Source organism: Myotis daubentonii, chromosome 3, assembly GCF_963259705.1.
Source record: "Myotis daubentonii chromosome 3, mMyoDau2.1, whole genome shotgun sequence".
Classification (NCBI taxonomy): domain Eukaryota; kingdom Metazoa; phylum Chordata; class Mammalia; order Chiroptera; family Vespertilionidae; genus Myotis; species Myotis daubentonii.
In genome coordinates, this window is record NC_081842.1 from 57,450,617 (window position 1) to 57,474,284 (window position 23,668).

The following is a 23,668-nucleotide window of genomic DNA, read 5'->3' on the forward strand; positions in this document are numbered from 1 at the left end:
GGTGGGGTTTCATAAACATTCCAGCTTGTGGCAGAGGGAGAACAACTTCCAGGCTGGTCACCATCGCAAAATGCCCTGCCCTCCCCTTCCTATTCCTCTAAAACACCCACCACTTTGTAGTCACTGCGTGGGCACATTGTGAGTTGTCCCTCCCGCAGTAGCAGCTGGATAGAAGGAGCTGACCCCAGCCGCTCCTGGGTGTGCTGGTTAACGGCTGGCTCCACAGTAGCGCATCTCCAGTCATCGGCTTCATCCCAGCAGGATGGGTGTTGCTATTTGCTGGGCTTTGAGCAGAAAGATGGAGTGTTGATTGTGTCCAACATGAATAGATGTGGTAAGAGAGATACAAGGGCCTCTCCCTCCAACTGAGTCATTTCCTGGAGAGGCTGTGGGTCACCACAGATAACCCCCAACGTGGAAGCTCCAGCTGTGGACCGCAGATAACCCCCCAGCCCCCAAAGGGGAAGCCTCAGCGGCAGTGACAGCTCAGCAGGTATTGATGTTCACGAATAGGCAGGCCCGGGTGCAGTCCTGCCCTGTGACCGGCTCTGGGGCTTGAGTGGGCGACTTCTCTGCATCCCATTGTTCTCGTCTGTTTAAACACTAGGCGGATGATGTAGTACCAGCCTCCTTAAATTATTGCAGGAAATCAGGCGATGATGCATGTAAAGTGCCCAGCATAGTGCCTGACCATACGGGCTCAGTCAGGGTGAACCGTGTCCTTTGTTGTCCCATCCATTCTCGTTGACTGACTCCTTGCTCCAAGTTGGTGGCTGAGACCCGACTCTTCAAGCCTCTTTCTCTGTTTCCTTCTTGCAGGGGGCTTTGTGAAGAGGCATGGTCAGCCTGTTTCCAAAACCTTGGGGTAAGTTCTGGGATGTTCAAGCCAGGGTAAGGGCTGGATTGGCTTTTCCTGCTGACTTGACAGAACAGGTCTAGGGAACACATCTTCTTGGGGATCCTGGGTCATGATAACTAAAGTGGGAGCCTATTGGGATGTGATGGGCCATTCACACAGTGCCTCCTGACCTGGCCTCTGTGGATAGCCCCTGGACTAAATGCTGCTAAATGCTAAGGAAGGGGGATGTGTGGCCATATAGTCTGCAGGGATGTCTAACAATCAAGGCAATAGTTGAAAGACTTAAGTAAGCAGACTTAGAAGAGGCAATCTATGTGACACTTCTTTTTAAAAAAAAAAAAAATATATATATATATATATTTCTTTATTGATTTCAGAGAGGAAGGGAGGAGAGAGGGATAGAAACATCAATGATAAGAGAGAATCATTGATTGGCTGCCTCCCGCACACCCCCTACTGGGGAACGAGCCCACAACCCAGACATGTGCCCTTGACCGGAATCGAACCTGGGACCCTTCAGTCCGCAGGCCGACGCTGTATCCACTGAGCCAAACCGGCTAGGGCAGGAAAGTTTATTTCTTACTCAAGCAGTCAATGCAGATATTCTTAAACAGGTGAAGAAGTTTCCTATTATTTTTCAGGGATCCAGGCTCTTTCCATTTTGTAGCTCCACCATCTCCTAGTTCTTGGAGCCTCTGCTGGACCCTGTGCATCTAGCCAGAAGAGTGGATAAGAGAGAGTGTGGAGAATCTCACAGGAAGTTTTATGGGTCCAGTCTAGAGATGGCATACAGCACTTCTGCTTGAAGTCTGTTGGCCACAACCCAGGTGTTTGGTCAGAACTCAGTAGAATTCAGGCGTATCCTACTTTAAGGGAGTTTAGTAAATGAAGTCTAGCTGCAGGCCCAGGAGGTAAAGGAAACAGGTTTTGGTGCCACAGGTTTTCCCTGGAGATACAGGGGCTGCATCAGAAGTGTGTTTGAGGCACAGAGATGAGCAGGCTGTCCTTTACTGGTCCCTGGCCCCAATTTAAGCGACTTGGATGGCGTCAGAGAAAAAGAGATGTGAATTGCTGCTGTGTCCGAGGCTGGATTCTCTGCTGATTTCTTTCCCGGGACAGATTCACATCCCCCACAGTGGAGACCCGTCCTAGCATCTGGGGAGAGTGCCCACCAAAGTTTGCTACCAAGCTGGGCCGTGCAGTGGTCAGAGAAGGACAGATGGGGCGATTCTCCTGCAAGATCACTGGCCGGCCCCAACCACAGGTCACCTGGCTCAAGGTGAGGTTTTGTCTGCCCCAACTCTGGCCAGACCTGGGGACCCTGAAGGTTTAGCGTTAGGCCCTTGGACCAATGGGGGTGTCTTTCTAATCAGCCCCTTCTTTTTCGTCCATAGGTAGTTCTTGGTGTTTCTCTGTATGTTTCACAGTCATGCTGGTTCCTGCCCCTGGCTGCATACTCTCCCTCTGTTACTCAGTCCACAATGTCCTATAATCCACACACACACAAAACAGCATAAGACTTCTGTGCAACACAGACCCAATCATCTCCACAGAGTGGAATTTGAAGCCGTGGGACTTGGTTTTAACCCTCAGCTCCCTGGTTCACAAAGCATGTAATACCGGCAAGTCATTTGGTCTCTTAGAACCCTAGTCCCCTAATCTGGGAGGCAGAGCTCTCCCACCTACCTTGAAATACTCCACGTGGAAGTGCTTTATAACTTTGAGGTCTGGGCGACGTGAAGGCAGAGGTGGAGGAGGAGGAGGTGGTGGTGGATAAGTGGAGGCAGCAGGAGAAAGTGGAGGGGGGAGTGGATGTTAAACGGCGCTGAGGAGCCGTGGGGAAAACTTGGGGTCGAGGCAGGAGAGAGGTTTTCCACAGGTGGAACCCCTGGATTAAAACGAGTGACGGGACACGTTTTACCTATTTCCTGATTCTCCTGAACTGACTCTGAGGAAAGAATAAAAGGCACAAGGAGGCAAAGGAGAACTAAAAGGGGGAATATAGGATTTTCCACTGAAAACTGGGGCTCCTTTGAAACAGGCTCCAGACGTCTGCTCTAAGCTCAACCCAGCACCACGCTGCATACAGAGACCTGGGGTCAGGGCAGTTGGGCTGTTGAACGACCACTCTTGTACAGCGAGGGGAATATAGTCAGTAACACTGCAATAACTACGTGTGGTGTCAAGTGGATTCTAGACTTACCCGGCTGATCATTTCGTAAGGCATGTAAATATCTAGTCACTGTGTTGTGCACCTAAAACTAACACGATAGTGTATGTCAACTGTAATTGAAAACTGTCTTTTTAAAGCCTGTTTTCTAAGCATGTTGACAGAGCCCAGACAGAGGGCCCTGCTGCCCAGGCCCAGGGTCTGTCCCACGAGGATTGGCTGGAGGTAGGAGGACAGAGCCATCAGGGGAGCAGGTTGCTCTGACCAAGCCACTCTCTCCCACCACAGGGAGATGCTCCCCTGCAGCCCAGTGCCCGAGTGTCTATGTCTGAGAAGAATGGGATGCAGGTCCTGGAGATCCAGGAGGTGAGCCAAGACGACGTGGGAGTGTACACCTGCCTGGTGGTGAACGGGTCCGGGAAGGCCTCCATGTCCGCCGAGCTCTCCATCCAAGGTAGGGCCAGGAGGCTGGCGCACACAGTCCCTCCTGGCGTCTGTACCCTCCTCGCGGGTCCATTATGCATCTCCGTGTTACACGTGTCCTATTCACATGCCCAGGTGTCCCCAGAGGCAGGGTCTTGAACCTGAGGGAGGAAATAGGAGGGCAGCACAGACACGGCCACCCTCTGCCCCTCACCCGTGTCTTCATCTTTTCTTGTTCAGGCTCCTTTTTTATGTCTCTCTAAGTGCCCATCGGAAGAGCGGACATGGCTAACGCCATCACCCCAAATGTAACCTGCCTAAAGTTTAACTTACCATCCATGCTTCACTCTGTCCTTCAGATCAACTTAACTCTGTCTCCCCCATGATCCCCCTTTTCCTTCTCCCCCAGACCGGACATTCCAGACTCACCTTTCACCCCTGCCTCCTCTTGCTGTAACCGTCTGTCCCTGTCAGTTCTTCCTTTGAAGTATCTTTGAACATGTCTCCTTCTTATATTGCCCTTGGTTCCATCAAGTCCAGCCTAGGCATGTCGGAGCGTGTGGAGCGGGAACCTTGAGCAAGGTGGGGTCTGGGGATCAAGGAGGAAAACAGCCTCCGCCTCTCCCCCTCCTTTCTCACCCTTTCTGCTGTGACATTTCTCTCCCACATTTCCTCCCTTTCCCAGAAACTATTCCTCCTCACTCCCGTTACCATTTTTGGCCCAAGCATTTATCACAACCCACAGAAAGAAATGTGTTCCGCATTGCAACTCAGGACATGCCTCTGTATATAAACATATTTAACTGAAACAAGTTTCTTGAAACCATCCTGAGTTGTACCGTGTACGGTACATGCTGCTATTTTCTGTTCCGTCTGCATCATCTGGCCCGACCACAGGATCCAACTCCACAGCCCACTGCAGGGGCAGGACCTGCTGTGAGGCATGGAGAGCAGAGTCTTTGTCAGTCTTCCTTTACTTGCTGTGACATTGAATTAGAGACCTGCTCCCTTCTGAAGTGCTTGATGACAAAATCCTATGTCATCTGGGATTTGTTTTAAAACACTCCCAGAAAAAGCTCCAGGAAACAAAGCAAAGGAATAGATAAGACTGGCAAAATATTGATATTTCCTTCATCTGGGTGATGGAGTTCAGGGTTTATTGCATCCTTCTCTCTACTATTGTATGTTTTGAAATTTTCCATGATAAAATATAAAAAAAAAATAATGTGGCAGGAAAAAAATATATTTTTTGAGGAACTAAATAAAAACACACTTTTCCTTAACCTTGTATAGCAGGTATGTATTTAAAAAAATGATGATCTGGGTGGTGTTGTTTTTGAGGGCCACGTGTAAGTTAACCTGTTCGGGTTTGAAATGTTCAGCACGTGTTTATTTTTGTTTGTCCCTATATTGGCTCTGGTTCCGTCTGTGGCTAGAGAGCAGGACAGGTGCCCTGTTGCAGGGTGTGACAGCCCGGCCACCGAGACAGCCCGGCAGCAGGGGAGGCACTGACAGTCCTCAGAGCTCAGAGGGGCTTGTCAGATTAACCCAACACGTTCAGGACCAGGGAAGCCAAAGGAAAGAGGGAAGTGGGACCGTGGGTGAGGGGGAGGTGAGAGCTTAGGGGATGACAACTGTAATGGAAGACGTTGCTGTCTTATTCCTTTCTCCTCTTGGTGTATAAAATACCCCACTAACAGTGTTTCTACCCTCTCCCTTTTTCAGGTTTGGACAATGCCAATAGGTATGTTTAGGTTTTGTGATTATTATGTTTCCATCTAGAAATGCCCTGAATTTCTGAGTCATGGGGGAGGGAGAACTGTTTTGGGGGTGTTGTTTCATTTTGGGCATAGAGGGAGGGAGAACTGTTTTGGGGGTGTTGTTTCATTTTGGGTGTTTCCTTTCGTTCTCCTATTGAACATGCCGTCAGGTTCTATATCAGCCTTGCCATCAGTACTGAGACTCTGGACTCAGTGCCACTGTCTTTCTCAGCGTCTGCTCAGAGTCCTTTCCAGTCGCGTCATCAGGAAGGGCACGGCCTTCCACTTGCCGGGCCAGACCCTGCTGCCCATCCGGCTCCTCTTTCTCAGGCGCGCCCTCCCGGCGTGCAGGCTCAGCGGCCTGGGTGCGTGGGGCGAGCAGATACCTGGTGCTGAGAAGGGCTTGAACAGAGCGCACTAATGCGTAAGCGCAGATGATGATAAGTCTGAGGAGAGTAACAGAGAAGAGCGCGTGTAGGCTCGAGGGCCAGAGAAGCCTTTCGTGAGGAAGGTGTGATGTTTGAGCCCAGGTCTGTGAAGAGTGAGGTTAGCTGGTGAGGAAAAGCTCAGGCAGAGGGCAGGTGTGCGGGCTGTGAGGTGAGAGGGGGCACGGGGTCACGTGTGGCTGAAGCCCAGTAGGCCACGCCGACGCTGTCTTGTGAGGTTCAAGGGGCAGCAGGAGCCCCTGCTCACAGAGGCGCCCTGGTCGGCCGTCTCGGGAAGCTCAGTTTTGCTCTTCACGTCATAGAAAAGCTGTTGGGAAATCTTTGAGTTTGAAATGGCATGATGCATGTGTTTAGATTGACTCGCCTACTCCGTGGAACATGGAACAGAGGGGTCCGCATGGACGGGGAAGTGGGGGTGTGGCTGAAACTGGCTGGTTATTGTGGAGAAGAGAAATAAGGCAGATTTAATAAACGCGGGAAGATCAGGCTCTGGACTGGGGACGAGGGCCAGGGCAGGGTCGAGAATGGCTGCTCGTTCTCTAGCTTGGGAACCTGAGAACACTGCAGAGCACACTTTTGCTCTCAGTTTCTCTTAATCCATGGGCTTCTGTGATCCCTGGAGTCTGTGCTTGTGATGAGTAATGCTTGTGAGTAACCAGATGATCATTCTATTTCTCCTCCTTCCCCGCTGTCCTCCCCGCCACCACCCGCAGGTCAGCGTTGAGGGGGACAAAGGCAGCCAGTTCAGATATCACGAAGGAAGTGGCCAATGGAGTCACACCGGGGCCCAAACTGGACAGCCTGGGAGCTGCAGCTGAAAGTAAGAACTGCTCCAGCGCCCAGAGAGGCGGCCCCCCGTCCTGGGCCCCAAACAGCCAGCCTCCGCCCCTGAGGGAGCCCAAGCTGGAACTGCCCGGAGACTCACCCAGGAAGGCCCTGAGGACCCCCATCCTGCAGAAGACCTCCAGCACCATCACCCTGCAGGCCACCAGGGTCCAGCCGGAGCCCAGGGCACCGGACCCAGGCGCTCTCCTGCCTTCCGGAGAGGCAAGGGCGAGGCCAGCCGCTCCCCCTGCAGCCACGCTCCCCACCAGGCAGTCTGTCCTGGGAACCCAAGACGTTGTGAACAAGGTCGCTTCCAGGAAAATCCCCACGGAGAGCCGGAGGGACTCAACATCCCCCACATTCGACAGCAAGCCCCAAAGCCAGGAAGTCCGTGAAGGTCAAATAGTCAAGTTCAGGTGTGAGGGTGAGTAGAGCTGAGGTCACTGGCCCCACAGTGTAGCCCTGGGTGACCACTCCCTTCTTCAGCACAGTGTCCGAGCCTCCGGCACTACCCACCCCCTTGGGCACCAGCCACCCTGGAAGCCACTTTGCAGGGGTCGCCCCTCAGGAAGGACTCAGTCTAGTGTTCGAGAAATACCCAGCAGTGCCCTTGCTCATTGTTGGGTAGAGCATCAGCCTTGTGCCCTAATTCTCACCACCCTGGAGGGGAAACTTATCATCACCATCAAACACCAGTCACAGGCCTCCTCCTCTCCTCCCTCCTGCTGGCTTTGGCTCACCTGGAGACCTAGCTGTCACCCTGTACCCTCCCCACTAGGACCCTGCCCCTGTCCTGGGTTGTTCACTTCTGTGACGTGGAGGGTCGAGGGGTAAGAAAATGGACTCAGGCAGGAGGCAGCTACACACCAGTCTGAGCTCTTTCCTGGGTTTAGCCTCCCACCCCCCAGTACAGGGTGCTCTCAGGGGACCTCACGACCTTCACCTGGCCCTGCAGTTTCAGGGATCCCAAAGCCCCAAGTGGCCTGGTTCCTGGAAGGTGTCCCCGTGAGGAGACGAGAAGGCACCGTTGAGATCTACGAAGATGGTGGGTCCCATTACCTCTGCCTGCTGAGAGCCCGGGCCAGGGACAGTGGGCGCTACAGCTGCATAGCCTCCAACATCCGAGGCCAGGTGTCCTGTGACTGGACCCTCCTGGTGAAAAGTGAGTACATTCCTCCGGGTCTCCCTGGGTTCTGGGCGGGGGGAGGGAGGGAGAGGGGGACTTCATATCCTGAACAAGGTCATCTCCCACAGCCCCCACCCAGGGCGTCCAACCCCACAGACATTGTCCCCACATACATGCCTAGGCCGAAGTCACTGCTCAGGACAGTGACCCTGACCTCGAGTTCATCAACATCACCTCAGAATAAACTTCCCCGGCCCATGCCCGCCCGGCCAGAGCTGCCTTTCTTGGGCTCCTCAGCTGCCTGGGTAGCGCCAGCTCTCACTTCTCTAACCACAGGGAGCCGAACCTCCCCTAAATATACGCGTCTAAAGTAACATGAGCTGATGTGGGATCCCACATCTCTTCTGTTTATTGTAATATCTGCTTATAAAAGTAATGGGTGTTCATTGTGGGGAATTTAAACAATACATGATCCTATGACTCAAATATATGATATTTTAATGTTTTTAAAACAACATCGACGTTGTGCTATATTCTAATTTGCTCATGTTACATGAGCTTCTTTAATATTATTTGAAAACACAGTTTTGATGGCCACATCATGTTTCACAGAATAATGTACCCAGTTTAGGCATGGTTTTATTGTTGAGTATTTAGATTGCTCCCATGTGTTCACTCTTGTACCAAAACTGTGATAATGCTTGTGCCCATCTATCTTTCTGTAAAATTTCCCCCTCTTTCTCTTTTTTCCTATCACAGCAGAGAGCTGTCTGTTTCCCTTGGGCAGACTTCTCTTTCCACTCTTTCCCTTCTCCACAAAGACTGAAACCAATAACATCCCTCTCCCGCCATTCTCTCTCCCCCTCCCTTTACCCGGAGGCCCTTCTTCCCTGTGGGCATGCTCTGCTCTTCCCTGTGCTGGAGGGGAAGGAACTCTTCCTTCTGCTCCACTGCCTCTTTAGCTCCGACTTTCTCTCTCTGCTCCCTCTTCCTTAAACTTGCTGCCACGTAGAGAGAGTCTCTATTGCCGGGACGGACCGGCAGACCCTGAGCCACGGATGAATGGATTACTCTGACATGCGTTTCTGTAAAAGAGAGGCTAAGAGGCTGCTTGGCCATAGCAGCCAAGCAGCCCTGTTCGCCTGCCTCCTTAGGCTTTTATTGTAACAACAGCTTGAACTAAAATTAGCTATTAAGTACCCTCAGCAGGGTAAGCATCCTTGAGAAGACATATGCGTCTGTGGTGTCTTTTAAGCAAGGACGTGTCTAAGTAAACACCTGGTGGCTCAGACTTGTTTGGAAAAGTCAAGGCAGGGGCAGGCACCTTCGGCCAACTCCTGCCCCGTGCCTCCCCACGCTATCACAGCTTCTCTGATTGTAACAGCGAACACTCCACCAGAAAAGCCTGCTCAGTGTGCCGGCATGTGTGCTAATGCTCTACTTGCATTGCTCCATTTAGTTAGCCCAACTGTGTTACAAGCCAATTGCAGTCACAACCAGTACTGAGCTGTAGTGAGGTTAAGTGACTTGTCCAAGGTCACATGCTTTGTAAAAGGTTCCTAGCCCACGTTGGTCGGACATGGAAGCCCATACTTTCAGTGGCTCACAAAGGCGTTTTTCTAGGGAGAGAATTGGACACCTGCGGGGAAGAAGTGGAGGTGGTGCCTCCCCTCACCCCCTTGAGGTAGCCATCCATCCCTCCCTCGGAGCCAGTCCCTTTCAGATGCCCCATGACTGACTCCTGGCTGCTCTCCCCTCAGGGGAGCTCTGGTCTAGCGGAGGAAGTGTGAACGTAGCCGAGAGCCTTGCTTCACCGTTGGGCTTGGCTATGGGAAATTATTAGCTTCGTCTGTAAAGTGAGCTAAGACAGAAAACGCATGGCCTTGTCACAGTCACGTCTGGAAAAGTACCTGGCATATAGTAAGCCCTCAACTATTGGGTTTGGCCCTTAAACCCTTGCAGTATAGTCACATGGCTTGCCTCTCATCACTGTACTGAATAGCGTCTATTGAAAAGCACAGGTGAGATGTTTTTAATCATCTAGTCCAGTTACCTTTTCTCAGCCGTCCGCCATCTTGACATTTCTGCAGCGTGTCCTAGTCGTTGTACAAGAGATTATCTATCCCTATTGCTCTTAATTAACGTCCTCAAACTACAGAATGCTCCCCAGTTCACCAATGTACAGACTTCTGGGAAGTCTAGCTGGGTGGTCCGCAAGGTCAGCATCACGCGGAAGCTTCGGAAGGCACAGTCCCCCCCGCCCCCCCCCCCCCGCCCCCCGCGGCCCTGGGCCATTGGCGTCGGGTGGAACACTGGGGCGCATATGTGCCTGTCATCTGATTCAGTCCTGGAATTGGAAAAAGTAATTACACTAACTTAAAATCGAAATGTTCTCACGAGTGACCTGTCCATGTAAGAAGATAGTCACAAGACTGCAGTCACCGATGGATATGAAGAAGCTTAGAGACACTGGACAGTGGAGTAGGACCGGAAAGGCAGAAGGAGGAGATGTCAGAGTCAGACCAGGCAGGAGTGTCCAAGTCCCGTGGGAGGAGGCAGGCCCAGGTCCTGAGCACCCCCACACGTGGTGCTTTGTGACGGTGGAAAGCCCTGCCAGGTACTCTTCCGCCTCAGGCCCCAGGTCTCTACCCCAGCGGTGTGCCCGCTTCCAGTGTGAGGCCTCTGAGGAAGCCCTGGGTGCCCAGGGCAGTGAGGTGTCTACCTGTGAGACTTGGAGTGACTGTAGTCAGTCGCCAGAATGGGCCAGCTGGGATCTGAGATGGCCTGTCCGCTCTCTGCCCTCACAGGACCGGCCTTGATGGAGGCGCCCCCCTCCTTCTCCAGCGTCCTGAAGGACTGCACCGTCGTCGAGGGCCAGGACTTTGTGCTCCAGTGCTCGGTGCAGGGGACCCCAGTGCCCCGAATCACTTGGCTGCTAAATGGTGAGCCCCCCTGCCCCAGTGCCCTGCCCCAGCCCTCGGGCCCCCTTGGTCCTGTCTGCATTCTCACTTGGCTTCCACACATATCACTCTGAACCACATATGCATCAGAAGGAAGCACAGGTACAGGGAGAGAATGGGACCTGCCCTGCCTGGCTGGGGATACTGGGCAGGTTACTACTCCCTCTGAGCTTTGAGCTCCTCGCCCGCAAGACGGAAATAATGCCTCTTACCTTCCAGGGTGGCGGCTGTGAAATTAAATTAGATCCTTTATATAAAACAGTTAACGAAGTGCCTGGGACATAGGTGCACAAGCAATTTAGTTTCTTTTTATGTGGCCAGACTCATAATAGGCCTCAATAAATATTTGTGGAGTCAATAAAAGAACAAATACACCAAATTAATGAACCACACCAGAAGTTACTCAAAGGACCTCGTCTTTGATTTAGTGGCAGGTGGTGTTGGGGTCCACAGACCAGTAATTTTTTTTAATGGTATAGTCCTATGGAGACATGCCAACTTTTAAAAAATGTATTTAATGATTTTGAGTGTGGAAGGGAGAGAGAGAGAACAAGAGAGAGAGAGAAATATCGACTTGTTCCACTTACTTGTACATTCATTGGTTGCTTCTTATATGTACCCTGACCAGAAAGAGAACCCACAACCTTGGTGTATCAGGACGATGCTCTAACCCACCGAGCTACCCGGCCAGGGTAGCAAGCTTTTTTTTTTTTTTTTTTTTTTTTTTAGCCAAGTAATGTCCTTTGAAAAAATTTTCATATATTATCACCCTCCTCTTTTTAAAAAGGCCTTTAAATCCCAAAAGTCTGGAAGAACTCTAATTTTAGAACTGAGAACAGTCCATAAAATTGATGAAATTGAGCAACGTCTGCTGTGGGGATCAACAGGGGGAAGGAAGGAGCAGCTGCCAAAGTCAGGAGACAAGGGCACGCGTCCTTCTCCGCCATCGAGTGGTTGGGTGACCGGGACACGCCCCCTTACCTCTCTGGCATCACCCGTGAGGAGGTGGGCTGGAACAGAGGTTCAGGGTCTCAGCCAACTCTCAGGGCTGACGGGATAGGCCAGTGATCGGCAAACTGTGGCTCGCGAGCCACATGCGGCTCTTTGGCCCCTTGAGTGTGGCTCTTCCACAAAATACCGACTTCTGTGCATGGGCCACGAAGTTTCACTCGCACTGTACGTGGGTGATATTTTGTGGAAGAGCCACGCTCAAGGGGCCAAAGAGCCGCATGTGGCTCGTGAGCCGCAGTTTGCCTACCATAGGGGTAGGCTCCTTAAGGTAGAAGGGCACCCATCACCTATGCACCAAATAGTCTCCAGCTGTTTGTGCACCACTGACGTGTATGTTGCTTGGGAACCTTCCTCTTTGGTATAGTATAGTCTGTTAGGCTTTGATGGAAATTATCTCTCGTCGGTGAGCAAAGGCGCCGTGGAGTTTTCCTGTGTGTCGTCGACTTGGATCACTAAATGAGAACTGAGGTCTCCCCGCCCTCCACCCTCGCTAAGAACATAGCCCCTGCTGGATTCGTGACTAACTGCAAGGGGGCAGCCTCCTTGTGTCTGGGACAGAGCATGGGCGGTAAGGACTAGGGATGGGTCTGAGTGAGAGAGCTTCACTTCCATCTGCCTCCGCGTCCCAGCCAGAGGCGCAAGGACGTGCTTCTGTGAGGGGCCAGATAGTGTTGTCTCCGTCAAGCTGCTCAACGCTGCTGTCCTGGCACAGAAGCAGCCAGACACAATATGCAAATGAACGAGTGTGGCCGCGTTGCAGTAAAGCTTTACTGATGGACACTGAAATGTGGATTTCGTACAATTTTCGCATCATGGAGCAGTTCTCCTTTGATTTTTTCAACCCTTTAAAATCTGTAAAAACTGTTCTTAGCTTTCAGGCTGTACAAAAACAGGCTTCAGGTCAGAGTTGTCCCCTGAGTAGTGGTTTGCTGACCTGGTCTACACAGGACTGAAAAGCAACCCCACCTCCTTATTCCTGGTGAATCTTGGCATTTCCACACTCTGACCACTAGAGGGCAATTGTGCTCAAGTTGGGTCCCTGTGGCCACTGACTCTGGTCTTAACCTTCGTGGAGCTGGGAGAGTTGTGTCTCCAGATCTGAGTGCCTCTTTTCTGGGGCCACCATCCCATCCCATCTGGTGGGGACAAGATGAGTTGTGCCAGTAAAAAGAGAGCTCTCACACATCTTGTCAGCATGCTCTACCCCAGAGGCCCTGTGAGGGCAGTCATGGGATGTACTGGTATTCTCAAGGAAGAGAGGTTTTAGGGTGTGATTGTCACAAAAAATAAAAACCAAGAGCAGCGGTCCACCCTCTCAGTAGCAGGACCCTGGCCCCTGCCGTTCCAGTCCCGATTCGGTGCAGGGCAGTAGGTCAGGCCGAACCTCCTCCCTCAGGTCCTGTGCGTGCTTGGCCGCCTCTGCCAGACTGTCATGGAGACGTGAGTGTTGTTATGTGCAGAAGAAAACATTGCATTGCAGGGAGAACACTTCTCTCCATACTCCCTCCCTCCCCCACTGCTCGCCCCCAACTTTATGAAGTGCGGCCTGATGAGGGAAGAAGCTGACATTTGCTTCCTATGTGGTGAACGGACACATTCCTGCTCTAAGGCCACAGTCCTCAGTGATGAGGTTTCTTCTTCCTGCAATGAAAGCTCACATCCTGGGATGATAAGGGCCCAGGAACATATAGCATTAAGGGAACCACTGAGTTCCTAGCCTGCGTTTCTCTCCCCATGCAGGATTTTATAGAGGGCCTCTCTGGCAGGGTCTCTGGGAAGAAGGGGCCAGCGTTGTTTCCACTTCCCCGTGTTTATCTTTCTTGTGAACCCTAAAATGCACCTTGTCCCGTGGAAGAAATGCACCTAATTGCAGCATCAGGTTGAGAGTTCTGGGAACTCTCTGCAGTGGCCATGGAATCATTGTTTCTGGAGACTTCTAAAGGGAGTCTGGCTGGTCTGCTCTGCCCGAGGCTGGGCTGTGGGCCAGATGACCCTGTGAGATTCTTTCCAGGCTTCGAAGTCTGTGAAGTCCAGGATGTGGACTGGGGGACTATTTATGTAAACAGAATGCACAGAACTATGCCCCTTTCCTTCCCGCATTCTAAGTGTCTCCAGAACCCCTCCCTCAGTCCTTCCAGCCGCAGTCTCGCTCCTCCACCCTCACAGTTAGTCCTCTCCTCCATCTCCCTAGCACCTGCCTCTTTCTCCACCCACAAGCCTTTGCCCAGGTGGCTGGGATTGGGGGGGGGGGGGGGGCGGGGCGGGGCTGACTCCTCATTAGGTCTCAGTGTGTCCAAGCAACGATGGTGAGCATTAGAGTCACTACCAGAGCAGCCTGCTGAGGACAGGGCTCTGCCCCGTCCCCGTGCTGCCTGGCCTGAGCCCTCCTGTGCTTCCTCCACAGAGCAGCCCATCCAGTATGCGCACTCCACCTGTGAGGCTGGCATGGCTGAGCTCCACATCCAGGACGCCCTGCCGGAGGACCACGGCACCTACACCTGCCTGGCGGAGAACCCCTTGGGGCAGGCGTCCTGCAGCGCGCGGGTCACTGTCCATGGTAGGAGCCTCTGCAAACACACCTGTTTTGGAAAGAGGGCCCTGCACCTGAGTGCAGGCAGGTGGAGGAGATGGCCTCCAGGAGTCCACAGTGACACCGGTCTGCCATGGGAGATGGACATTCAAACACCAGTCCCCGCCCCCTCATCCCACCAGGGCGGAGGGGAGACACAGCAGAAAAAGGCAGATTCCTTGTCTCGAGCAGCTCCTGATCCGGTAGGAAGAAAACTACACACTGAAAGATGACCTCGGAGGAGCACCCCTATCCCCTAAAAGCTAAGGCTCTCGCAAATGCCCCTCCCATGCTGGGGGACACTGGGGACATCGTGCCAGTATTGAGGCCTCTAAAGGTCTGTCCCTGCTCCTCCCACCACCCAGGCTTGTTTTTACACATCATCAGCCTGGTGTGCGGTAATCTGATTATCCCCGTCATCCAAGGGCTTAGTCCCAGGAAGAGGCAGGGCCGGCACACAACTCAAGTCACAGCCGTCTGGGCTGTGGTGTCGGTGGTGGTGACAGTGGCCGGGAAAGTGTCCTCGGGTCCAGGTGTCCAGGTAAGCCTGACTCCCCACCTCACCCTGGCCTGGGCCGGCTCCTGGGGTGACTGGGGCGACTAGGCCTGGGGCCTTGAACAGGGTGCTCTGTGCTCTGCTTTCCCTGCAGACCAGCAGGAAGACTATGTCTTCCCACTCTGTCCCGTAGGGCCCAGGCCTGCCAGGGAGAACGTTCCTGTCACCTGAGCAGCCACCTTCTGGGTTTCACTGCAAAGGGAAAAGTCATGTGGGTTATGCGTTAAGTACTTCCACCTCACCTGTATTTTTTCATCTGGACCTCAGCAGCCCTGGGTGGGGGGTTCTGTTTCCCACGAGGGGTTTGGAGGACTGGAGAAGTGAACGTGACTTGCCCGAGTACTCCGAGTAAGTCAAGCTGCCCTTCCAAACCCAGCTGCTCGTGCTCCAAGCCCGTGCCCATTTCTGAGCCTGCCTTTCCAGAGTGTGTGTCCCCTGGCCCAGGGCGGGAGGCTGGCCCCATGGCTGGGCAGTGTCAGCCACGTAGGGATAAAGGAGTCCGCACTGACCGAGGGCGTGGCCATGCTGGCTCCCTGGGGTCTCTGCCAAGCGGGGACATACTCCCTGGTCTCTCCATTTCTCTGAGGGGCCTATGCATGGGGCCAGCACCGTGACCTGGTCTGTCTTCCTCCAGGAAGCCCTCTAGGCCCTGGTCGGAGCCTGGCTCTGACCCTGGGTGTTTGTCAGCCAGCGTTCTGGTTTCCACACTTACCCGTTTCCTCACAGATCTCATTTCATGGCTCCTTGAGGGGCCTGGGGAAATTGTGTTCATGAGACTTAAGAGGAAACAAAAACAGATCAGAGCCTCATCTCCTTGGACCAGGGAAGCAGCTCTCCCCTTCCCACCAGGAGCTCTCCCTGGAGTTTTGCACGCCAACCCCGAAATCTAGTGGCATCCGAGAGCCAGGCCTGTGTTCAGTGGGCGTGGCATTTCAGCCACTCCCTCACTAGCTTCGGCCCGTGGCCCGCTAATCCAGGGCCGGCCTGTCCTGGGTGCCAGTGTGAAGACTGGATTAGAGAGACCCAGCTGAGCTGATAGTGCAGCTACAGGTGGGGGACCCGGGCGAAGGATCGGAAGTCTGGCAGCCATCCTTCCTGCCTCCTGGTTTGTGGGTGGAGTGGGGCCTGCGGGAACGCCCATCCAAGGGTGTTTTAAAGCAGAAAGGGAGGTGTCCGGCAAGAACACTGAGAGGCCATTTGGACTTGCTCTGAGAGCAGCCCTGCCTGAGTGAGCAGCCCCTCCCCGTGTGGGATTTACTGACCTGTGAAGGCCAGACCGAGGCTCAGATACCATAAATGGTGAAGGAGGCCGAGAGACACAGCCGCGCACTGAGGCCGGCCGCGCTGGGGCTGTCTGCACAAGGATCAGGGCCCGCCGAGCCTGGCACAGTGACACCCCTGGCCCCATGCCCCCAGGGACTTGGGAAGCTGGAGTCCACATGCTTCACCATCCTCCCTCCACAAACTGGAGTGTTCCTTACTTGATTGGCAGCTCCGTTGGCTCCAGGTCCTGAGGGCCACTTAGGGGATGGGAGATGGCTGCAGCGGAGGCCTTTGTCCCCTATGGTTCCTGCCACTGTCTGTCCTCTCCCTCTGCCCAGGCCTGTCTGCTGCCCTCAGCGTGGCACAGGGCCACGGTTGGAGCGCGGATGTGGCACTAACTGCCTGGGTATGAATCCGGCTCCACCGCTCACCAGCCCTGCAACCTCCAGGCCTCACCTTCCTCTTCTGTGAAGTGGGGACGCTGATAGTCACCCCGGTCCTGTGAGGGGTAAATGAATGAATACCCGTAATGTCCCCAGGATGTAGGAATTGCTGAGTAAGCGTGTGCTGTTGTTCCACAGGGCCCTGACCTTTAAACAAAATAGAAGTTTAAAATGCCAAGTCTAAGGAGCCGTCTTACCGAAGGATCAACTTTGCCTCAGAGGGCCGTTGACTGACTGTTTTGGTAACAGGAAGGGAAATCCGAGGGTGGTCCCAGGCACCCCACTCAAGGGGCTCTGGCCACAAGAGGGCGCCATTCAGCAATGCATCTCCCTCCCCATTGTCTGGGTTCCAGGAGGAACTGTTTCTGGGGGCAGCTCTGCTGGAGGCCAGAGCTCAGAGGGAGAGGTCAGCAGATACTTTGCTGAAGACCAGATGTGGGGACTCTTTATCACCTCTTTAGCCTTTTGCTAAGGTTTTGCAATCATCCAGAAGTTGGCCCAGCACTCTGGCATGGTTTCTGCAGCCACTTTTTCCTTTCTCTGCCTCTTCTCCTCAGTATCCCTTCCTCCAAAAATCCAGCTAACTCCCCCTCACATATGTCACTTCCTCTGGGAGGCCTTCCCTGATCACCCCAGAAGGGCTCTCTGACCAGCTGTACCTCCCTTATTATCATTGTGCTTAAATGCCAGCACGTCTTTACTGAGCATCTGTCTATGTCAGGTTTGTCCTGGGGACACTGCACGGAACAGGGCGGACAGGCTCTGCCGTCATGGCGTGTACATTCTGATGGGGAGACGGGTAAGACTCAACATCTGGTTGAATCGAACACTGACAAGCACTATTAGAAAATGAGGACAGAGGAAGGTGATGAAGGAAGTTGCCGGGAGCCGGTCCATCCTTGCTGTTTCAGGGGACCTGGCATATATGGCATACTTTTCTTAATATGTTTGCTCACCTTCTTGGCGCTGTGTTTTAGCCAGGGTTACCTCTCCGAGAAAGGTTGAATCCCCAGGTAGGGATTTTCCCCTGAAGTTAGGGAGGGAATAAAACCCCTCAACTAAGTGTCAGGCGTGTAATTAATCCCTTTAACTACGAACAATCATGCTTAAACTACATAATCTTTTCTCCCTGGAATGGAGATAAGAAACGCCCTAACCTTTGTAATAGAGATTGATAGGATTGAATCAACTGGTATAAATACAGTTGTAACAAGACAGAAAGACTCAGAACTCAGGAGACAGAATTCAGAAGACAGAACCTACACGGAGCCTAGAGACAGAAGAACTTCACTGGCGAGAGCATGCCAGAGGATCCTGGACCGGGACTGGCCTCGGAGCCTAGAGACAGAGCCTAGCGGGAGAACATGGCAAGGGATCCTGGACTGAACCTGACTACAGAGATTGGCAGGAGAACCTGACTGGAACCTGGACACTGAACCTGACTGGAGAGCCTGGACAGAACCTGGATGGAGAACCTAGCGAGGGAACATGGCTACAGAACCTCGCTGGAGATCCGAAGCAGAACCTCTCTGGAGGTCCGGGCTGGAGATCCTGGCTAGGCTGCTGATCAACTGAACGCTGTCTCCGTGACATTCCTTCTTCGCCGACTCCGTCCACACCTTTGGGGACCCCTGGACCCGCTGGGGTTGGACCCCGGCATATGGCGCCGGAACAGGGACCCCTAGGTAAGCGCCCCACACTCGGGACGGATAGGACTCCACCGTAGGAAGAGGGTGGATAGTCTTCACCGACTCCGTCCACACCTTTGGGAACCCCTGGAACAGGATTCCCTTAGGTAAGCCGCCCCATTGAGAACCTCCACACTCGGGACGGATCAGACTCCACCGTAGGAAGAGGGTGGATAGTCTTCGCCAACTCCGTCCACACCTTTGGGAACCCCTGGAACAGGATTCCCTTAGGTAAGCCCCCCCATTGAGAACCAACATACTCGGGACGGATCGGACTCCACCGTAGGAAGAGGGTGGATAGTCTTCGCCGACTCCGTCCACACCTTTGGGAACCCCTGGAACAGGATTCCCCTAGGTAAGCCCCCCTCCCCCATTGAGAACCCCCACACTCGGGACGGATCAGACTCCACCATAGGAAGAGGGTGGATAGTCTTCGCCGAATCCGTCCACACCTTTGGGAATCCCTGGAATAGGATTCCCTTAGGTAAGCCCCCCCCCCTTGAAAACCCCCACACTCGGGACGGATAGGACTCCACCAGGGTGCTACAGACCCCCCTATAGAGGATAAGTAGGGTAAGAAGGTGGATAGTACAGAACTTAGATTGAGAAGATGTGCCATACTGAGTCCAAAGAAAGAAGACTCTGTATTGATTCTTAGATTGAGAAGATGTGCCATACTGAGTCCAAAGAAAGAAGACTCTGTATTGATCTTTAGATTAAGAAGATGTGCCATACTGAGTCTAAAGAAAAAAGACTCCGTATTGATCTTTTAACATATATGCTTGTTAGCAGAGGAATTAAGGTTACTCCCAGTCAGACAGAACATTTTATACAAGAAATACGTCCATGCTTTTCTGAGGAAGGAAAGGTGCCGGAAAGGTAAATGTAGAGGCATGGGAGAAGGTAGGCCCAAGGAGCCTTATCCTTAACCCCACTGCAGCCTTTCCACCCTGGGAAAGTGCAGGATTGGCAAGCTCTCCCTGGGGTGATAGATCAGGACTCAGGTAATAGCAGAAAGCGCCAATCCTACTCTTAAAATGGATACAAGAGAGCGTTTCAGGTTTTTCTTTTTAATGCTTGCTTTTAAAAAATAAAAAAGGGGGAATTTGCCGGGAGCCGGTCCATCCTTGCTGTTTCAGGGGACCTGGCATATATGGCATACTTTTCTTAATATGTTTGCTCACCTTCTTGGCGCTGTGTTTTAGCCAGGGTTACCTCTCCGAGAAAGGTTGAATCCCCAGGTAGGGATTTTCCCCTGAAGTTAGGGAGGGAATAAAACCCCTCAACTAAGTGTCAGGCGTGTAATTAATCCCTTTAACTACGAACAATCATGCTTAAACTACATAATCTTTTCTCCCTGGAATGGAGATAAGAAACGCCCTAACCTTTGTAATAGAGATTGATAGGATTGAATCAACTGGTATAAATACAGTTGTAACAAGACAGAAAGACTCAGAACTCAGGAGACAGAATTCAGAAGACAGAACCTACACGGAGCCTAGAGACAGAAGAACTTCACTGGCGAGAGCATGCCAGAGGATCCTGGACCGGGACTGGCCTCGGAGCCTAGAGACAGAGCCTAGCGGGAGAACATGGCAAGGGATCCTGGACTGAACCTGACTACAGAGATTGGCAGGAGAACCTGACTGGAACCTGGACACTGAACCTGACTGGAGAGCCTGGACAGAACCTGGATGGAGAACCTAGCGAGGGAACATGGCTACAGAACCTCGCTGGAGATCCGAAGCAGAACCTCTCTGGAGGTCCGGGCTGGAGATCCTGGCTAGGCTGCTGATCAACTGAACGCTGTCTCCGTGACATTCCTTCTTCGCCGACTCCGTCCACACCTTTGGGGACCCCTGGACCCGCTGGGGTTGGACCCCGGCAGGAAGTCTCTACAAGGAGGCGACTTCTGAGCAGAGACGTCAGTGGACTGGAGGAAGAGCGCTCCAGGCAGGTGGTACGCAAGTGCCAAGGCCCTGAGTCGGGAACCTGGTCAGCCTGTGGCTAGAGCAAAGTGAGTGGGTGGCCCAGTGGTAGAGGATGAGTTCAGAGATAGAGGCAGGGTACATCATGCAGGGCACCCAAGGGTAAGGACAAAACATCCTATTCTGTCCAATTTCACTTCGTTCCCCTGCAGAGTGTAAGCTGCCTCCAGGCAGAGACCTTGTTTTACTGTTGCAGGTGAAGCAGGGCCTGCCATGTGGACGTGTGTTCAGTGAATGAATGAAAGAGCAAACTGAGGTCGAGTCTCCCCAGCAGTGGCAGCGTGGGTGTGTGTGTGTGTGTGTGTGTGTGTGTGTGTGTGTGTGTGTGGCGGGGGCGGGGGGGGGGGCGGAGCGGGGAGGCCTTCTGCCCACCTCCTCACTTGTCTGGGGCTCAGTCAGTGCTCACCGGAGGTGCAGGAAATCCACAAACCAGCTCTCAAGTCGATCACCAAATATCCTTTCCTTGCCCCCACTTAAAGGAAAAAAAAAATCCCCAGTAGTTAATCAGGCAATGAAAACCTTCCCTCCTGACCCAGGATGGAGCCTAAAGGATGATTAATCCAAATTCCTGCAAAGTCCAGGAAGATCTGAACGAGAATAAATTGTTCAGTGCATATGGACTGTGTCATTGGTGGGGGCTTCCTTAGGCTGGAATATTTTAATTTATCTCCTCTGGAGTATCTTTGTGGAGGCGAAAATTCTTAAGTGACTAGATTTATTAACCTACTAATTGCACCCATTTTGACATAGTTTTGATCCCAATGGTTTGTTTATTTAACTGAAGGTCTGCTGGGCTTTTTAAAGACGCCTAAGGACATAGAAAAATGAAATTTAATAGCCATATTTATTAGAGAACTTGTTTTGACGTGAGGTCCTAATGAAAACAAAGGGCCCTGGGGAAGTCGGCCGTGCACAGTGAAAGCATCAGTAGAAGCCCAGGCCTTCAGATCAGGGGCAGCCACTCCATGTGGTAGCTCTGAGCACGGGCAGCCTCTGTGCCTGAAGACACTGCTGCCACCTCCTCTCTCCTAATCATGCTCAGGTGCTTTGCACCCCGTGTGGTCTGTCCAGTGGGTGTCAGGTATGGACCCTGCCCGCCATGAATTTAAAAACACTGAAATCTTTTAAAATACGTATGTCAGCTAAAGAGAAATTTATTGAAGGAAAAGGATAAGTATCGGTTTTAACTTGTCTTTAATATATATTAAAGATCTTTATTGATTTCAGAAAGGAAGGGAGAGGGAGAGTTAGAAACATCAACAATGAGAGAGAATCATTGATTGGCTACCTCCTGCACAGCCCCACTGGGGATCGAGCCCGCAACCTAGGAATCAAACCATGACCTCTGGGTTCATAAGTTGATGCTCCACCACCAAACCATGCCGTTCGAGCAACTTGTCTTTTTTTTTTGGGGGGGACCTTAAAACATCTGCCCAAAGGTCTTTCAAATTTCTAAGAAGGCAAGCAGTGAAATGTTAAATTATTTAAAATCAATAGTTTTGTTTTATATAGGTTGACTACAAAAGTTTGGACATGTAGGCCCTTCATGTTCCAGAAGGACTTCCAAGTACATAGTTTACATCTGTGTCCACGTGATAGAACTTGAGCCTAGTTTTACTGATCAGAGATTTATACTGTCTACTTATATGCACATTGTAGGTCATAGCTGCCAATTGCTAGCTTGGAGTCCTTGGTCGAGACTGCCACCCCGAATTACAGCGCTGTGTTCCTATTGGCGGAATGCGATCCGTGCTGATCTGCTGCGATGGTGTGGGGAGGAGCGTGGTTTCCAGGCACTCACCAGGATGGAACGTTGGGTGGTTTGGATGCTGTATCTTGATGTTTAGAGCTTGATGATACTTCAAGGCGGTCAGAAGGCCGTGGTTGCAATGGCCCCAGCTTCCCCTCCAACAACCCTATCATTACTGGTCAGAGATCTTTTTTAGGATGCCATTCGTCATTGTTTCCTTCCATGCTTTTCCTTGCACACTTCTCTTCTCATTTGCTTCTTAGGTTCTGGAGAAATCAGTGGGGGATGCGGGGACAGAGCCAAAAGAGAGCCAGGCTAGGGGCATCTGTGTGCCTCAGAGGCAGCTGTTCTGCTGATTCTCCGAGTGGGGTTATTTGGTTAGGACTTCTTTCAGAAGAGAAGTCAGATACCTCCCTGGAGATTTGCACTTTGCGCAGATGCCCTGCAGATGGGAAGGGGCCGGGCTCCACTTCAGCTGGGTGACGGTGACCTTCCTTTGATGGGTCCTCTGGAGCCGGAGTCCTGCAGTTCCGGGAAAGGAGGAGGCCAGTCTTCAGTCCTAGGCCAGGCTGGATTTTGAGCACCAAATAAAGGAAGAAGGGAGGACTGTGTTTCCAGAACTCCTTTCAGTTGGTGATTTACTGAATTTTCATAGTATAACAGTGTTTGGAGTAAATCAGATTTGCTGTTGAAATGGTATTTTGTATTCTAATGACTAAGCAAAATAGGTCAGGTTCAAAGCTTAAGGAAAATCCTTAGGAGATCTGAGAAAAAGGCGATTTTTTTTCCCTTCCCCTAACTTCCCAAGAGGTCTGTGTGTCTTGCTGTCTGAGAAGTGTTGGGAAAGGGGACGTTAGGAAGTGGGGGAGGACCATTCCACGTCCATGTTCATTTGGTGATCACCTCTGAATCCAGGTTGCTCTTACGTTGCTGACTGACAGGGGCTGAGACTTAGTGAATGGCTATGACAGCAATAGGTGGAGGTCATTTGCGGGGGAGACCCCTGGGGGCTCCTTAGATGGTAGAGTATTTTGTACCAATATGCTATCTGTTTTATATTTCTGTGTCATCCGTTTAAACACTTTCAATGTAACATTTCATAATTTTTTGTTTTAATCCAAAACAAGTTTTAAACGAGCTGGGAGACTGCAGTGGGCCATTTTCAAGGAAAACTCCTCAGCTATTCATGTGTGAACATGTGCATTTAATGCAAATTCAATCCCTAAGCCTGGAGCTTCAGAGAGAAGCCAGCTGGCTAGTAAAAGTTGACAGGTGAAGGAAACACTTCTAAGGAGAAATTCAGAATTGTTTTTCCTGCTAAAGCCATAGAAAGCAGAGGAAGGACTCGGAAGGGAAGGACAGGAGAATTATCGGAGCGCAGAGGGAGCCGCGGAGACCCCGCCAGGCACTGGGACACAGGCGGGAGGGACTCTTCATTTCAAGCCCCAAGAAGCGAAAGGCCTTGTTCATGTCTCCAGGCGTGAGGAATGGGTTATACAGGTTACTGTGTAAGAATGAATGAGAAGGGGAAGGGTAACTTGTACCTGTTGTGTGGGTATTTCTCTCTTTCTCCAAACAAGAGCTTTTCAAAATAAAATATCGGGTTAATACCAATTCATGTGAGTTTTAAACTAAAACTACTATTTTTTTTAAAAAAAGGAATGAGTTTGGTTTTTTTTTTAAAAAAAAAAATGTTTTTATTGATTTAAGAGAGAGGAAGGGCAAGGGAAAGAGATAGAAACATCAATAATGAAAGAGAATCATTGATCAGCTGCCTCCTGCACACCCCCTCTAGGGGATCGAGCTCACAAGCCAGGAATGTACTCTGACT

General features: G+C 51.9%; 1 protein-coding gene across 1 annotated transcript in view; it reads left to right on the forward strand.

The window, feature by feature from the left end:
• Positions 1-23,668, forward strand: part of MYLK (myosin light chain kinase) — a 178,218-nt gene that overhangs the window by 59,789 nt on the left and 94,761 nt on the right. The window contains exons 4-11 of the mRNA XM_059687642.1: positions 820-865; positions 1,979-2,138; positions 3,318-3,483; positions 5,178-5,196; positions 6,372-6,907; positions 7,439-7,645; positions 10,417-10,551; positions 13,985-14,137. Of these exons, the coding sequence (XP_059543625.1) occupies positions 820-865; positions 1,979-2,138; positions 3,318-3,483; positions 5,178-5,196; positions 6,372-6,907; positions 7,439-7,645; positions 10,417-10,551; positions 13,985-14,137 (1,422 nt within the window). The remainder of the gene's footprint in view (positions 1-819; positions 866-1,978; positions 2,139-3,317; positions 3,484-5,177; positions 5,197-6,371; positions 6,908-7,438; positions 7,646-10,416; positions 10,552-13,984; positions 14,138-23,668) is intronic.